Below are 18,438 nucleotides of genomic sequence, written 5' to 3'. Positions count from 1 at the left end.
GGCATTGGTGAGACCACATCTGGAGTGCTGTGTACGGTATTGGTCTCCTTGTTTAAGGAAGGATATAAATGTGTTTGCAGCAGTTCAGATAAGATTTACTACACTAATACCTGGAATGGGTGGGCTGTCTTATGAGGAAAGGTTGGACAGGCGAGGCTTGTATCAGAGGGTCGTGAGTCTTTGGAACTCTACTTCCACCACCTTTTCAGGAGGACAGTCTTTGAATATTTTTAAGGCAGAGGTTGATAGATTCTAGATAAGCGGGGGAGTGAAAGGTTATTGTGGGTAGGTGGGAATGTGCAGTTGAGGTTACAATCAGATCAGCCATGATTTTATTAAATGATGGAGCAGCTCGATGGGCCGAGTGGCCTACCCTGTTCCGAATTCATATGTTCATAACCATTCCCCCAGGGTAAGTCAACCTTCTCCTCACTCTCAACTCACACTCCCACAAGGTCATCAGGTGTTCACAGGGTTACAGACTGTAGGAGTCTCACACACTGCCAGCACAGGGATATCACCACTGACTCTCACACACACTTTGGCATCTTTATCCCTTTTCACATCCTGCACAAGACACATCTTCACCCCTTACAATGGCTCACTCAACACACAGCAGCTAGGCATCCTTATCATCTGCTTTGGCACATTCTGCTCGCAGTTTGCCCACCTGTCTTTACTCAAGACAAGATCACCCACAACTGTATGGAGAGATCCCAGGCAAGAGGGTGGCACTGGAGCTCAGGCCACTAACCCCTTTGAAGAAGCAGGCAGTAGAGCTGGCTGGTGAAGACAGGCACCATTCCTGTGCCGAAGCTGAGGTCGGCGTCTCCCAACAAGCCAATGTGGCTGCACTGACTAGTCTTTGTCCACCTTCCAAAACTGTGATTGCTCTTTAATGTAGGTGACTATCCAGCCAATCATTATTAATCTCTTCCCTTACAGCTACCAGCAAGAAAAGGAGAGATACTGCCAGCCATCCCATCAGCCCCAACCCTACACCTCCTCAGATGAGGATCCTGAGGACCCAATGAATGTAGAATCGTCACTGTGTTCACCTGCACCCTCCACCAGCACAGAGACACACACCTCAATGGGACGGAGTTCTAGAACCGGCTCGGGGTCACAGATTTGGGTCCACAGCAAGCGGAGGCAATGATCACCAAAGTCACTGACACTCCAAGGGCGACTGGAAGCCAGGCTCCTGCTGAGTCCGAGTCCAATGACAAGACTCTGGAATCGGCCCTAAGAGATGTTGAAGCTCCAAAGACAGGGCAGAGGGGTCTGAAGGCATCAGCAGATTAGAATGTAGGATGGAGGAGTCCATCCATATTCTGTCTGATGCCGTGGCGCCAACATGCCAGTGTGTCGAGGTCACCATTGGAATGGTGGAATCCACCATGAGGGAGGGATGTCAGGCAGGGGGATGAATGGGGTTGGGAGAGCTGGAGCACAACATGGAAGGGAAACCACAGACACGGGAGGGAGAGGGAGTGGGTGCACGCCTCAAGACTGGGGGGAAGGGGAGTGATTACTGTTGCACAAGAGGGAAGGGGTACACCGAGTCATATAACTTGGTTGGGGGGGGGTGGGGGAAGCAAACAGGGGTGATGAATGCCAAAGAGAACTGAGGTCAAATGATCAGAGAGAGAGAATAAAGACCATCCTGGGGCTCTGTGGACCACATTGTCAGGGTGAGAGATTAAAGGCCATTCTGGGGCTCTGTGGACCACATTGTCAGGGTGGGAGATTAAAGGCCATTCTGGGGCTCTTTGGACCACATTGTCAGGGTGAGAGATTAAAGATCATCCTGGGGCTCTGTGGAACACATTTTCAGGCTGAGAGATTAAAGATCATCCTGGGGCTCTGTGGACCACATTGTCAGGGTGAGAGATTAAAGATCATCCTGGGGCTCTGTTGACCACATTGTCAGGGTGAGAGATTAAAGATCATCCTGGGGCTCTGTGGACCACATTGTCAGGGTGAGAGATTAAAGGCCATTCTGGGGCTCTGTGGGCCACGTTGTCAGGGTGAGAGATTAAAGATCATCCTGGGGCTCTGTGGACCACATTGTCAGGGTGAGAGATTAAAGGCCATTCTGGGGCTCTGTGGACCACATTGTCAGGGTGAGAGATTAAAGGCCATTCTGAGGCTCTGTGGACCACATTGTCAGGGTGAGAGATTAAAGATCATCCTGGGGCTCTGTTGACCACATTGTCAGGGTGAGAGATTAAAGACCATTCTGGGGCTCTGTGGGCCACATTGTCAGGGTGAGAGATTAAAGGCCATTCTGAGGCTATTTGGACTGCATTGTCAGGATGAGAGATTAAAGACCATTCTGGGGCTCTGTGGGCCACATTGTCAGGATGAGAGATTAAAGACCATTCTGGGGCTCTGTGGACCACATTGTCAGGGTGAGAGATTAAAGACCATTCTGGGGCTCTGTGGGCCACATTGTCAGGGTGAGAGATTAAAGACCATTCTGGGGCTCTGTGAGCCACATTGTCAGGGTGAGAGATTAAAGGCCATTCTGAGGCTATTTGGACTGCATTGTCAGGATGAGAGATTAAAGACCATTCTGGGGCTCTGTGGACCACATTGTCAGGGTGAGAGATTAAAGACCATCCTGGGGCTCTGTGGACCACATTGTCAGGGTGGGAGATTAAAGACCGTCCTGGGGTTCTGTGGACCACATTGTCAGGGTGAGAGATTAAAGACCCTTCTGGGGTTGTGTGGACCACATTGTCAGGGTGAGAGAACAAAGGCCATTCTGGGGCTCTGTGGACCACATTGTCAGGGTGAGAGAACAAAGGCCATTCTGGGGCTCTGTGGACCACATTGTCAGGGTGAGACATTAAAGACCGTCCTGGGGTTCTGTGGGCCACATTGTCAGGGTGAGAGATTAAAGACCATTCTGGGGCTCTGTGGGCCACATTGTCAGGGTGAGAGATTAAAGACCATTCTGGGGCTCTGTGGGCCACATTGTCAGGGTGAGAGATTAAAGGCCATTCTGAGGCTCTTTGGACCACATTGTCAGGGTGAGAGATTAAAGACCATTCTGGGGCTCTGTGGGCCACATTGTCAGGGTGAGAGATTAAAGGCCATTCTGAGGCTCTTTGGACTGCATTGTCAGGATGAGAGATTAAAGGCCATTCTGGGGCTCTGTGGGCTACATTGTCAGGATGAGAGATTAAAGACCATTCTGGGGCTCTGTGGACCACATTGTCAGGATGAGAGATTAAAGACCATCCTGGGGCTCTGTGGACCACATTGTCAGGGTGGGAGATTAAAGACCGTCCTGGGGTTCTGTGGACCACATTGTCAGGGTGAGAGATTAAAGACCCTTCTGGGGTTGTGTGGACCACATTGTCAGGGTGAGAGAACAAAGGCCATTCTGGGGCTCTGTGGACCACATTGTCAGGGTGAGAGATTAAAGGTCATTCTGGGGCTCTGTGGACCACATTGTCAGGGTGAGAGATTAAAGGCCATTCTGAGGCTCTGCAGAGCATGCTACTGGATTCTGTATGGCACACATGCCACGGTTCTAGGCAAGGCCTGTCTGCTCAACGGGGTTTGTGCATAGCTTGGTGTGCAGGGCCTCACACACACAGGTGTGGCTGGCTTAGTACTGGGTTGCAGATGGGATGGTCATTGTCAGGGGAGGCATCTGCAGCCTGTAAACAGGTAACACATAATTAAGAAGTGGGGGGAGCTAAGGAACGCCTATAAATACAGACCAGAGAATCGAGTGAGATGGAGAGGTGAGGAGCGCTAATCAATACAGTCTGGGGATTCAAGTGAGGCGCGGAGCTGAGGAGCATCTATAAATAAAGACCGGAGATTCGAGTAAGGAGAGGAGTTGAGGACGCCTGCAAAGAAGAACTGGGGATTTGAGTGAGGAACAGAGCTGAGGAGCGCCTATGAATACAGACCTGGGATTCGAGTCAGGAATGGAGCTAAGGAGAGCCTGCAAATACAGGCCAGGGGTTCGAGTGAGGAGCGGACTGAGGAGCACCTATAAATACAGACTGGGGATTTGAGTGAGGAGCACCTATAAATACAGACTGGGGATTTGAGTGAGGAGCACCTATAAATACAGACTGGGGATTCAAGTGAGGAGCAGAGCTTTAAGGCACTTAAAAGTAGAGGCAGGGGATTTGAGGTGAGGAGCAGGACTGAGAAGCGCTGATAAATACAGGCCAAGGAATCAAGCAGAGCTGAGGAGAGCCTACAAATACAGGCTGGGGGTTCCAGTGAGGAATGGAGCTGCGGAGCGCCTATAAATACAGACCGGGGGATCGAGTGAGCTGTGCAGCTGAGGAGCGCCTATAAATACAGGCCGGGGATTTGAGTGAGGAGCAGAATGAGGAGCGCCTATAAGTACAGACCGGGGGATCGAGTGAGGAGCAGAGTGAGAAGCGCCGAAAAATGCAGACCGGGGATTCGAGTGAGGAGCGCAGCTGAGGAGCGACTATAAATACAGACCGGGGATTCGAGTGAGGAGCGGAACTGAGGAGCGCCAATGAATGCACAATGGGGAGTCGAGTGAGGAACTGAGCTGAGGAACGCCTATGAATACAGACCGGGGAGTCAAGTGAGGAGCAGAGTTGAGGAGTGCCGATGAATGCACAACAGGGAGTCAAGTGAGGAGTGGAGCTGAAGGGCACCTATAAATACAGACCAGGGATTCGAGTGAGGAGCACCTATAAATACAGACCAGGGATTGGAGTGAGGAGCGCAGCTGAGAAGCATCTATGAATACAAACCGGGGATTCGAGTGAGGAGCAGAGCTGAGAAGCGTCTATGAATACAGACCAAGGATTCGAGTGAGGAGCGGAGTTGAGAAGCGTGTATGAATACAAACCAGGGATTCGAGTGAGGAGCAGAGCTGAGAAGCGTCTATGAATACAGACCGAGGATTCGAGTGAGGAGTGGAGTTGAGAAGCGTCTATGAATACAGACCTGGGATTAGAATGAGGAGCAGAGCTGAGAAGCGTCTATGAATAAAGACCGAGAATTTGAGTGAGGAGTGGAGTTGAGGAGCGCCTATAAATGCAGACCGGGGATTCGAGTGAGGAGCAGAGTGAGCAGTGCCTAACAATACAGGCCAAGGAATCGAGTGAGGAGTGGAGCTGAGGAGCGCCTATAAACACAGACCGGGGATTCGACTGAGAAGCGGAGATGAGGAGTGGAGATAAGGAGCGCCGATAATTACAGACTAGGGATTCGAATAAGGAGCAGACCTGAGAAGCGCCAATCAATGCAAACCAAGGATTCAAGTGAAGAGCAGGACCAATAAATACAGGCCAAGGAATCGAGCAGAGTTGAGGAGAGCCTACAAATACAGGCTGGGGGTTCCAGTGAGGAGCGGCACTGAGGAACGCCTGTGAATACAGACCGGGGATTCTCACTTGATTCCTTGGCCTGTATTGATAGGCGCTCTTCCCTTGAATCCCCAGTCTGTATTTATTGGCGCTCTTCAGATCTGCTCCTCACTTGAATCCCCGGTCTGTATTTATGGGCGCGCATCAGCTCCGCTCTTCACTCGAATCCCCGGTCTGTATTTATGGGCGCTCCTCATTGGAACCCCCAGTCTGTATTAAAAGGAGCTCCTCAGCTCCACTCCTCAAAGGAACCCCTGGTCTGTATTCATAGGCGCTCCTCAGCTCCACTCCTCACTGGAACACCCGGTCTGTATTCATAGGCGCTCATCTCCGCTCCTCACTGGAACCCCCGGTCTGTATTCATAGGTGCTCCTCAGCTCCACTCCTCACTGGAATCCTCAATCTGTATTTATAGGCGCTCCTCAGTTCCGCTCCTCACTCGAATCCCCGGTCTGTATTTATAGGAGCTCCTCAGCTCTGCTCCTCACTCGAATTCCCAGTCTGTATTTATAGGTGCCCTTCAGCTCCACTTCTCACTCGAATCCCCAGTTTGTATTCACAGGCGCTCCTCAGCTCCGCTCACTTGATTCCTTGGCCTGTATTGATAGGCTCTCCTCCCTCGAATCCCCGGTCTGTACTTATTGGCGCTCTTCAGCTCTGCTCCTCACTCGAACCACCGGCCTGTATTTATGGGCACGCGTCAGCTCCGCTCCTCACTCGAATCCCCAGTATGTATTCATAGGCGCCCCTCAGCTCCGCTCCTCACTCGAACCCCCAGCCTGTATTTATAGGTGCTCCTTATTCTGCTCCTCACTCCAATCCCCGGTCTGTATTTATAGGCGCTCAACTCTGCTCCTCACTCGAATCCTCAGTCTGTATTTATAGGCGCTCCTCATTCTGCTCCTCACTCGAATCCCCGGTCTGTATTTATAGGTGCCCCTCAGCTCTGCTCCTCACTCAAATCCCCGGTCTGTATTTATAGGTGCTCCTCAACTCTGCTCCTCACTTGATTCCTTGGCCTGTATTGATAGGCGCTCTTCCCTCGAATCCCCGGTCTGTATTTATTGGCGCTCTTCAGCTCTGCTCCTCTCTCAAATCCCCAGTCTGTATTTATAGGCGCTCCTCAGGTCCGCTCCTCACTCGAATCCCCGGTCTGCATTTATAGGTGCCATTCAGCTTCACACTTCGCTCGAATCCCCGGTCTGTATTTATATGCGCTTCTCAGCTCCACTCCTCACTTGGCCTGTATTGATAGACTCTCCTCGTTCGAAACCCCTGTCTGTATTTATGGGAGCTCTTCAGCTCTGCTCCTCACTCGAATCCCCGGTCTGTATTCGTAGGCGCCCCTCAGTTCCGCTCCTCACTCGAATCCTCAATCTGTATTTATGGGCGCCCATCAATTCCGCTCCTGACTCGAATCCCTGATCTGTATTTATAGGCGCTCCTCAGCCTGCTCCTCACTCGAATCCCCAGTCTGTATTTATAGGCGCTCCTCAGCTCCGCTCCTGACTGGAATCCCCGGTCAGTATTTATGGGTGCTTGTCAACTCCGCTCCTGACTCGAATCCCCGGAGGAGCGCCTGTGAATACAGACTGGGAATTCGAGCGAAGAGTGGAGCTGAAGGGCACCTGCAAATACAGACCGGGGTTTCGAGTGAGGAGCAGAGCTGAGGAACGCCTACAAATATAGACCAGGGATTCAAGTGAGGACCAGAGCTGAGGAGCGCCTATAAATACAGACTGGGGATTGGAGTGAGGAGCAGAATGAGGAGCGCCTATAAATACAGACCGGGGATTCGAGTGAGGAGCGCCTATAAATACAGACTGGGGATTGGAGTGAGGAGCAGACTGAGGAGCGCCTATAAATGCAGACTGAGAATTCGAGAGAGGAGCAGAGTTGAGGAGCGCCTATAAATACAGACTGGGGATTGGAGTGAGGAGCAGAATAAGGAGCACCTATAAATACAGGCTGGGGGTTCGAGTGAGGAGGGGAGCCGAGGGGCGCCTATGAATACATACCGGGGATTCGAGTGAGGAGCGGAGCTGACGCGCTCCCATAAGTACAGGCCAGTGGTTCAAGTGAGGAGCAGAGCTGAAGAGCGCCAATAAATACAGACTGGGAATTCGAGGGAGGAGAGCCTATCAATACAGGCCAAGGAATCAAGTGAGGAGCGGAGCTGAGGAGCTCCTGTGAATACAGACCGGGGAATCGAGTGAGGATTGGAGCTGAGGAGCGCCTATGAATACAGACCGGGGATTCGAGTGAGGAGCACCTATAAATACAGACCGGGGATTGGAGTGAGGAGCGGAACTGAAGAGCGCCTATAAATACAGATTGAGGATTCCAGTGAGGAGTGGAGCTGAGGAGCGCCTATGAATACAGACCGGGGTTCCAGTGAGGAGTGGAGCTGAGGAGCTCCTTTTAATACAGACCGGGGATTCGAGTGAGAAGCGCCTATAAATACAGGCTGTGGGTTCGAGTGAGGAGCAGAGCTGAGGAACGCCTGTATAGACCGGGGATTCGAGTGAGGAGTGGAGCTGATGGGGACCGATAAATACAGACCGGGGATTCGAGTGAGGAGCGCGTATCAATACAGGCCAAGGGATCAAGTGAGGAACGGAACTGAGGAGCGCCTATAAATACAGACCGGGGATTCAAGTGAGGAGCAGAATGAGGAGCGCCTATAAATACAGGCTGGGAATTCGAGTGAGGAGCAGAATGAGGAGCACCCATGAATACAGACCGGGGATTGGAGTGAGGAGCAGAGTTGAGGAGCACCCATGAATACAGACCGGGGATTGGAGTGAGGAGCAGAGTTGAGGAGCACCCATGAATACAGACCGGGGATTCGAGTGAGGAGCAGAGTTGAGGAGCACCCATGAATACAGACCGGGGATTCGAGTGAGGAGCGGAGTTGAGGAGCGCCTATAAATTCAGGCTGAGGATTCGAGTGAGGAGTGGAGATAAGGAGCGCCTATAAATACAGACCGGGGATTGAAGTGAGGAGTGGATCTGCAGAGCGCCTATAAATACAGACCGGGGATCGGAGTGAGGAGCAGACCTGAGGAACGCCAATCAATGCAAACCAAGGATTCAAGTGAAGAGCAGAGCTGAGGACCGCCGATAAATACAGATCGGGGAATTCAGTGAGAAGCACCTATAAATAAAGACCGGGGATGCGCATGAGGAGCAGAGCGGAGGACCTCCCATAAATACCGACAGAGGTTTCGAGTCAGGAGCGGAGCTGAGGAGCGCCTATAAATACAGATCGGGGATTTGACTGAAAAGCGCAGATGAGGAGCGCCTATAAATACAGACTGGGGATTCGAGTGAGGAGCAGAATGAGGAGCGCCTATAAATACAGACTGAGGATTCGAGTGAGGAGCAGAATAAGAAGCACCTATAAATACAGGCTGGGGGTTCGAGTGAGGAACGGAGCTGAGGGGCGCCTATGAATACATACGGGGGATTCGAGTGAGGAGCGGAGCTGACGCGCGCCCATAAATACAGGCCGGTGGTTCAAGTGAGGAGTAGAGCTGAAGAGCACCAATAAATACAGACTGGGGATTCGAGGGAGGAAAGCCTATCAATACAGGCCAAGGAATCAAGTGAGGAGCGGAGCTGAGGAGCGCCTGTGAATACAGACCGGGGATTCGAATGAGGAGCAGAATGAGGAGCGCCTATAAATACAGATGAGGATTCGAGTGAGGAGCAGAGCTGAGGAGCTCCTATAAATACAGACCGGGGATTGGATATAGATAGGTTGAGTGAGTGGGCAAAGATGTGGCAAATGGTGTTTAATATGGGAAAATGTGAAGTTGTTCACTTTGGCAGGAAGAACAAAAAAGCAGAGTATGATTTAAATGGAGAACGGCTGCATAATTCTGTGGCGCAGAGGGATCTAGGTATTCTAGTAAATGAGTCACAAAAAGTTAGTATGCAGGTATAGCAAGTAATTAAGAAAGCTAATCGAATATTATCCTTTATTAGGAGAGGGATTTAACATAAAAGTAAGCATCAAGTTCTGTCGAAGGGTCATGAGGACTCGAAACGTCAACTCTTTTCTTCTCCGCCGATGCTGCCAGACCTGCTGAGTTTTTCCAGGTAATTCTGTTTTTGTTTTTGTTTTGGATTTCCAGCATCTGCAGTTTTTTTGTTTTTATAAAAGTAAGCATGTTACACTTCAGTTATGCAGAGCATTGGTGAGACCACATCTCGAATACTGTGTGCAGTTTTGGACTCCTTATTTAAGGAAGGATGTAAATGCATTGAAGGTGGTTCAAAGGAGATTTACTAGATTGATATCTGGAATGAGTGGGTTATCTTATGAGGATAGGTTAGATGGATAGGGCTGGAGTTTGGAAGAGTGAGGGGGGATTTGATTGAAGTATACAAGATCCTGGACTACCTTGACAAGATGGAGGTCGAAAGGATGTTTCCTCTTGTGGGTGAGTCCAGAACGATGAGGCACTGTTTTCAAATTAGGGGTTGCCCTTTTAGGACAGAGATGAGGATAAATTTTTTTCTCTCAGGGGGTTTTTGGAACTCTCTGCCTCAGAAGGTGGTGGAGTTGGGGTGACTGGATGTTTTTAAGGCAGAGGTAGCTAGATTCTTGTTAGGCAAGAGGTTTTGGGGGTTAGATGCCAATATGGAAATCGAAACACAAGATGATCAGCCGTGATCTTATTGAATGGAAGAGTAGGCTAGAGGGGCCAAATGGTCTTGTCCTGTTCCTATTTCTTATGTTCTTATGACGGGAATAATGAACATTCCACATGTCCCACAAAAAGGCAGGTATAACTGGGACTAATATAGGTACCCATTGCAACATCTTTTATTTGGAGGAAATGAATAGAGTTGAAGGATAAGTTGTTCAGAGTGCGAACAAGCTCAGCCAGGTGGAGGAAGAAGCAGAGAGCTCTGCGATGGTTCTGGTGGAGTTGGAGGTGTAAAGGATTGGATGTCCATAGTGAAGAGAAAGCAGTTCGGGCCAGAAAACTAGAAACTATTCAAGTCATGCAGGGCATCAGAAGAGTCGTGGACGTCGCTTGGAAGGGGCTGTACAAGGGGAGAAAAGATAGTCGCGATGGGGAGAAATCAGTTCAATGAGAGAGGAACAGGCTGAAACAATTGGTCATAAACAAAAACATAAAATGCTGGAAAAATTCAACAGATCTCGCAGCATCTGTGGAAAGAGAAACAGAATTCACCTTTCGAGTCTGTATGACCCTTCTTCAGAGCTCTGAAGAAGGGTCATACAGACTCAGAACATTAACTCTGCTAGATGCTGTTAGACCTGCTGAGTTTTTCCAGCATTTTCTGCTTTTGTTTCAGATTTCCAGCATCCACAGTATTTTGCTTTTATCTCATAAACAATTGATCAACTGAGACAGTTTGGTTTATGGATCTTGAAGAGGAGGTAGAAACAGGCTATACCAGGTTGGGGAACTATGAGCGTTGGAGGCAGCAAAGGGAAGATCTCCAGAGGATATGAAGTCAGTGACAGTCCTGGACACATTGACTTGATGCTCAGTCGGGGGGTAAGAGGAAAATGTCAGAGTTAGCGTTCAGTCTCTGCTCAGTAGAGGTGAGTACGCCAAACAGCAACAGCGACACCCTTGTCTGATGACAAAGTTAGAGTCGGACCTCAGAACAGCGCAGCAAGTTTAGTGTGAGTGAAAGGAGCAGACTAATTGAGATGACCAATGTCACATGAGCAGTTCTCAATAAAAAGATTGAGACAGGATATGAGAGCAGAGGGAGGGCACCAAATGGAGGGAGAATATTGCAGAAGGGTGTAGGGATCCACTAAGTTGGGGGGCGTGGTGGGGTTGGGGGGAGGTCAAAGAAGTGCGCACAGAGATGGAGGCGACGGAAGAAGAGCTCAGCGTCATGTCTAGCTCAAAATTCAGTGAGGTAGAGACATAAGGGGATGAAGCTGAGGTCTTTGCTAAGGTCAGAGCATTTAGAGTTAGAGAGGAGAAAGTCAGGAGGTATTGTGAATAGACAGCAAAAGGTAAGGCTCAAGTAAGAGAGAGGTGGTCAGAGGGAAGAGAAGGGAAGGATCCGGAGGGGCATTTGCAAAGATTTAGGGTAAGATGTTGAAGGTTTAGAGGGGACATGATGGAAAATCTTTTTGCCCAAATTGTGGTGGGAATCTGGAACTCACTGCTTGAAAGGGTGGTAGAGGCAGAAACCCTATAACATTTAAAAAGCCCTTGGAGATGCACTTGAAGTTCCGTAAGCTACAAGGCTATGGACCAAGAGCTTGGAAGTAGAATTAGGTTGGAGGACTCCCTGTCAACCAACACGGACATGTTTCCATGTTTCCATCCTGGCCTCTTTCCATGTCATAAATTTCTATGTTGTTTCCTATTCTCCCTCTTTCCTGGCCTCTGTACTTGCATAAAACATGTTATGTCTCTTAACTTAAAGGAGGGAAGCAAGAGAGAGAGGTTTAGTGATGGAATTCCAGAACTTGGGATCTAGTCAGCTGAGTGTGCAGCCACCGAAGGTGGAGCGATTAAAGTCGAGGATGCTCAAGAGGTCAAAATTACATGAGGGCAGATATCTCAGAGAGATTTAGGGCTGGCGGAGACTAAAGGAAGGGAGATGCTATTCCATAAAGGGATTTGAAAACAAGGATGGGAATTTTAAAATTGATACATTGTTTAACCAGAAGCAGTGTTAGCTAGCAAGCACAGGGGTGAAGCAGATTGATAGTGATTTAAAGTGATCAGCAAAAGAACTAAAGACAACATGAGAAACAATCTTTTTTAACACTGAGTGATTAGGATCTAGAATGCATTGTTGAGAGTGTGGTGATGAGTGTGGAGAGTGTAGATTCAATCACAGCTTTCAAAAGGGAATTGGATAATTATCTGAAGAGAAAAGATTTGCAGGGCTACATGGCAAAGGTGTGAGAGTAGCTAAATTGCTCTGGCAGAGAGCTGACACAGCCATAATCAGCTGAATGACCTCCTTCTGTGTTATCACCATCAAATAATTCTGATTCTTTCTCTGAAAAGCTGAAAGTGTGACTGCCTTTGATTTGAAAGCAATAACAGTAAGGAAAATTTTTAAATATTTTCAAGTATTTTGGGAATCTGTAGTTGTTTTTAAGAATGTTTGGAAATGACTTTTAAGAGTTTGCCTCAATTGTAAAAGGACCAATTATAATTTTTGGATCATAAGAAACACTTCCATGTGACCTGGCAACCAAAGACCCGAGGGCTGTACCAGGAGGAATGAGTGTGGCAGACAGGCAATGAGGAAAGATGAGAGCTGGATTCTTGAGCAGTTGGAAACCACATTTAGAACTGCTGCTGACTGACTGAATGCCCAGAATCGGCCATACCGTGCAAAGGTAAAGGCCATTCTGGTAGATCCAAGCTACTACAACCAATGGGAGCTGAGAGTTGAGAAGGTTCCAGAAAGAAGTGTGCCATTGTATAGAAGATTGCACCTGTGGAACGTTGTTTACATGGCTGCTGCTGCCTGTGGAGAATCAGTTCTTGAAGGAAAGGAACGGGAATTCAGCCCGAGGAAGATCCGAGCTTGGAAGAACTTTGTGTCTGAAATCAGAGTGGACTGCCTAGTAACTCCATGAGATATCTTTGCTATTTCATGTGTAATTTATAGTTTGTACTAACCATGATTTTCCTGTTAATTTATGTTTAATTTACATCGATTCTGATTCATGTTCAAGTAAATGTTACAAAAAATGAAATCTTGTCCAATGATGTCTTTATTTGGGGTTCATTTGTAAATTTGTTCTTTTTATTTATGGATCCTTAGGGGGATCATAACAACAGGAGGAATTATGGTGTGGAACATGTGCCTAACATTTCAAGCTCCAGTCTATGTTGCAAGTACACACAGTCATTGCAATACTATTAAGTCCCTTTATCACTGTGTCTGGAGGAATCTCCCCAGGGCGAATCCTTTTGTTGGCAGAGTTTGTTCGCTCTATTGTTTGGCAGTAGGATACACTTACCTGCAGCTTTCTTTATTGAAGTCTTTTTTTTTGTATTTGGGTAAGCTTCCACCATGGGCAGAATTTCATCAGGGGTACCTGCACAAGAAAGAAAATAAGTCAACAAAGGAAACCTGGGACCAACAAGTGAAACCTAAGTGTCTAGAAGCCATCTCTCTGTCCTGATGTCAGTCTGACCCCATCAATAGGAAGTAGACAAATGCAGCCCAATGATATCTCTCAGCCTCCCTTAACTACCTCTATAGCAGCATTTGACCTCTGCTGTCTCCTTACAAAGCGGTAGAATCAAATCTTCCTTGTACAATGCTCTCAGTCAACATTCCCAAATGCTGTGTGAGCTTTTTGCACTTCAACAGATTGCTGTTGGTCGGGGGGTAGTGGGTGCTGGTGGAGGGGTGAGGGGGACCTTTCAACTGGCGCATCAAATAGTTTTAGTCCAGGTGTGATGGACACTTGCTTGCTTTGTTTCCTTCAATTTCCCCAACCTGTCTTCCTCTCCACTGAAGACAGTGTGGCAATTTCATTGACAATGTATGCCCTCTGATACCTTATCCAAATAGTTAGCGTTGGGTGAATCTGGACAGGAAGGACCAACAAGCTAATGGATTTTAGATGGACATCACAGCCAAGCTTGGTTGTGAATTTAACCCAAGCAAAAATGAATGTGGCTACTACTGAAGAATAAGTCTTTTCTCAATCACAGGGTAGATCCTTACAAGGGTTGTATTAAACTTTCTTCTAGAAGCCTCATAGATGATGTTCTCCCAGAATCACAGTGTGGTTTTAGTGCTAACCATGGGATGGCTGAAATGGTGTTTATAGCAAGACAACTACAAGAAAAGTACAGAGTGCGCCATCAGGATCTATACATAGGACAGGATCTTCCGCTCCTGCCCGTCGCCGGATTTTAAAAAATCAGCTTCGCATCAGTGTGAAATCAGTTCGTGGAGTTTATACTGCTGAGTTTGCAGAGACTGTCCTTGTACCAGTTGAGGGAGGCTCCAGAACTCAAGGGCAGCTCACATTTCCTGCCGTGCCATGTGGGAGCACAATTTGATTAGATTTAAATGTCATGAATGCTCATTATAAAAGGACCCTCGCCAGAATCACACCCCACCCCAGCCCCCACCCCCATGCCAGTGTCTAATTAGATCGGCGTGTTTTACAACTATGTATAAGCGACGTGCACTTGGCGACCTGCATTTCACTTGTCACTCCGAGGTTTGTTCGCATACCTTGCAACACACAGCACCTCGGACTCCATGCCAGGCTTCGCAGACAGTACCACATTGCTTTCGGGGGGCTTTCAGAGGCAAGACTCTACGTACATGACCAGCATTAAAGTGGGGGTGGGTTGTCTGGTGCTGTAGTGCGAGGGTTCGACGGGTGGCGGGGTGAGAATGGAGAAGGCTGCACTCAGAAACATGATGGGGGGGTGTTGGTGCAGGTTGAGGGGGCATCCTCTGGGCCACAATGGGGAGAGAGTCTCTTACAGGAGGACGTAAGCGAGTTGGGGCCAGAATGGGAAGTTCGTGGAGTTTATACTGCTGAGCTTGCAGAGACTGTCCTTGTACCAGTTGAGGGAGGGGGAAGGCATGTCAGCCCAGTGTCAGTTGTGCCCAGTATGTTGCGCGCAGGACAAGTTTGTCCCAGGGGATCTCTGACATAATACTGGGCTGCAAATGATATACTCACAGTCAGGGGGGGCACCTGCAGTGTATGGATGGGGACAAGGTAATGTAGGGGCACTAGGTCGTCTCATAGTGGGGCAGTCTCTATATGTCACTGTGCAAGAGGCCTCAAGGGGTATGATCCATTGCGTCATTGGCACATCCACCCCAAATGATTCAGAGGATAATATAGCACCATCACAACGGGTTTAAGGATTATAGGGGAAGGAAGGGAAAGCTGAACATTATACTCCTCCAGGATATTGGGAGGGGTTTTCACAGACACACAGGGAGGGTCCAAGTTGGTCTGGTAGTGAATCCTCAGCACCATCATCTTGGAACCTGAAGCAGTGATGCAATAAAAATTAAAAATGAGAGATAACTCTGGTGGGCAGGGCTCTGAGAGTCTCAAGGAGGCATGTTGCACTGCACTGGGGGGGGGTGCAATTAAATCAACACTTAACTGAACTGTGTATTACCAAATGAAGAGAGACGCACAGCTAAGAAATGTTAGGAGCCTTTCAATGACAATGCAGGGACTCAGGAGAGAATGAAGTCAAGAGCAAGCAGGTGACTGAGCAAGCTGCAGCTGTCCATTAAAAGCAGGAACTCAGAATCTTGGCTAGGCAGGTTCACATATGAAAACCCTCAGCCCTCCCTGAAATAATCTCACTCCCTCACTAAACATTTTCCCTCATCCACCTTCCAACAAGTGTAGTCTTATAAGCGGAACATCCAGGTGCCTGGCCAAAGCAATCTCATTGCAATCGGTAATGTGAAGGGGAGGTGGTTTGTGGGGGGAGGGGGGAGCATAGTGTGATCCTTGAAATGGACATTGTGCTGGCCAGTATCTCAGTGGCTAACAGGTGCTGACGCTGGTACCAAGCCCTTGTATCCACAGTCATTTACTAGTCATTGACAGAAATAAGAACTTTGGAGGCTGACCGATGTCATCTTCTTATTGATTCTGCAGAGAGGAGACCTTCAGGAATATGGAGGTTGCATTTATTGTTGCCTGTATAATCACAGAGGCAGGGGGAAGGCAAGGAAAATTGTGACAGCAGCACCAAGTTCGCCAAAGTGAGGAGCTTCACCCTGATGAGCAAGAAGCAACAGGACCCCCTCCAGCCACAGTGGATGGGGCTCAGGGAGACGTTGCGCATTGGCGTCTCCCAAGATTAAGGTCTACAGAGTATGCATGCCTCTTCTGCAGATGAGCAAGAGATAGTCTCTCCAACACCACCGCATGTCCAGGGATCTGGTAGCTCACATCTGCCACGTTCTCCAGGAGTTGACGGCACAGGGATTGCGAGGACATCCACTGCCAGTGGCTCTGAAAGCCACCGCACTCTTAACTTCTACACAAGTGGCTCTTTCCAGGGTTCCACTGGTACCTCTGCGGGATCTCTCAAGCTTCTAACCACAAGTGCATACAGGAGGTTACAGACACCCTTTTTGCCAAGGCCACAATTACGAGCACTTTGCTAGAGATCAAGCTAGCCAGAGCACAGGGCTTTGCAGCAATTTTTGGATTCCCACAGGTGCAGGGTGCCATCAACTGCACTAACGTGGTTATAAAAGCTCCCTGGCAACAGACACTTCAATATATCAACAGAAAAGGCTTCTATTCACTCAGTGCGCGGTTGGTCTGTGACCACAAGAAACAAACCTTGCAGGTTTGCGCAAGATACTCGGAAAGCTGCCAGGACTCCTACATCTTGAGTAGATAGCAGATCCCGGACATCTACGAGGAACCACATAGGATCCAGGGTTGGCTCACTGGTGACAAAGGGTACCTACAAAGGACGTGGCTGTTGTCCTGGACCAAGGTTTCCATGGTGGCCACCATCTTACCAGTGTTGACCTCAGTGCACTGGCATGCCAATGCTCTAACCTCACACTGAACGCGGACGGACTCCTCCATCACACCTTGCAATCTGTGGAAAGTAGCTGACAAACTTTCCTGATATTGCCCTGATTGTCACTGAAGCTCCACCAACTGAGTTAGGACCAAGTCCAAGGCTCATCATCTGACTCAGACTCAGCAGAATCCTGGCCTCCAGCAGTGCTCTGAATGCTAGCTACCTTGGTTGTCACTGCTTTCACTTGCTGTGGACAAGACTGTGTGTTGTGCTCACCAGTTTGTGACCCCAAGGCTGCTCTATAACTAGTCCCATCAAGGTGCGTGTCTCTGCAATGGTGAAGAGTGTGAGTGAGTGCTGTGACAGGTCTTCTGCATGCATTTCTTTAGCATGCTCACCCAACCTGTCCTCAGCACTGGAAATGAGGGCCTGGCTCGTGGTGTCCCTGGGCCGCTTCACAGAGGCGTCTATGAAAGTGAGCAGAGAAAATTAGTGCGTGGCAGGCGACATGAAAACAGGACTATAGCCTCACGGAATCATTGAACCTGAGGGATCAGCTGGTGCAGGAGCCTCACTTGGGTGTCTACCACCGACCTCACCATCACATGATCGATCCCGGTCCTCTCCTACAAGCTCAATAGCCCGCTCCTCAAAGGGAGTGAGGGATTTTATCTCAGCCATTCCTCCACCTTCTCCCTCCAATTGTGGGTTAGCCTGTCCTTTATTTTGTACAAACCTAATTTAGTTTGTACTTTGTAGTTGGCATTAAACTGAAATCTACAGTTTAAATTCTGTAGTTGCCAGCAAAGTTCCAGTGAAAGAGCAGCTTAATTAAGAAGCAGCAGAAACAGGATCCTCATTAAGTGATTCTGCCAGGCCTTGTGTGTTGGGGGCATGTATAAGTAGCCAACTTAGTGCATCTTACAATAGATTACCAGAGTTAAGTGTTTCAGGGAATTAAGTGGAGGAAGGGAAAGAGGTGTTTGGTTGCTTTTGCCTAAACTTATTCAGCTTCCAGGAATTAATTCTTGCCCTGCTACAGGAGAAGGAGCTGGTTAATTGGTGAGTATCTAGTAAATGATTAAGGTTTATTCTATTCCTAAGGCTCAAAATAGTATATTTTCAGCGAGAGGTGAGTGGGAGAGGTTAAAAGATGCAGATTGAGAGACCTACCTGCAGTGAGATCAGTGGTGGAATAACATGACAAACCACAACGTGACGCGAGTGCAAGGAAAGCAGCTGATTGGTGAGTACTTCAAGTCTTGAAAGTAAAAGTAAGGTCTTTAGTTTGTGTTTAGGTCTCTCGTCTTTTTTCTCTTTTTCTTAAAATAACTTGTTCAGTATAAGATCAATGCTCGTGTAAAAATAAATTAATTACGAAAAAGTACAAAGAGCAGGGTTTCTTCAACTGTAAAGAGCAGGGATACTTGAGGAATGAATTAATAAATTAAATACGATAATGATGGCAGGATGGGTGACGTGTTGCTGCTGCAGCATGTGGGAACTGCGATCCAGTGCAAACACAT

General features: G+C 48.4%; 1 protein-coding gene across 2 annotated transcripts in view; it reads right to left on the bottom strand.

Annotated features, from left to right (window-relative positions):
• abcc10 (ATP-binding cassette, sub-family C (CFTR/MRP), member 10) overlaps positions 1-18,438 on the bottom strand; it is a 310,704-nt gene that overhangs the window by 120,585 nt on the left and 171,681 nt on the right. For both annotated transcript variants that reach the window (XM_041187839.1, XM_041187840.1), the window contains one exon: positions 13,381-13,458. In XM_041187839.1, coding sequence (XP_041043773.1) covers positions 13,381-13,458 — 78 coding nt within the window. The remainder of the gene's footprint in view (positions 1-13,380; positions 13,459-18,438) is intronic.

This window comes from Carcharodon carcharias, chromosome 5, assembly GCF_017639515.1.
Source record: "Carcharodon carcharias isolate sCarCar2 chromosome 5, sCarCar2.pri, whole genome shotgun sequence".
NCBI lineage: Eukaryota > Metazoa > Chordata > Chondrichthyes > Lamniformes > Lamnidae > Carcharodon > Carcharodon carcharias.
The sequence above is the reverse complement of the archived record's forward strand: the minus strand, read 5'-3'. Positions and strand labels throughout refer to the sequence as shown.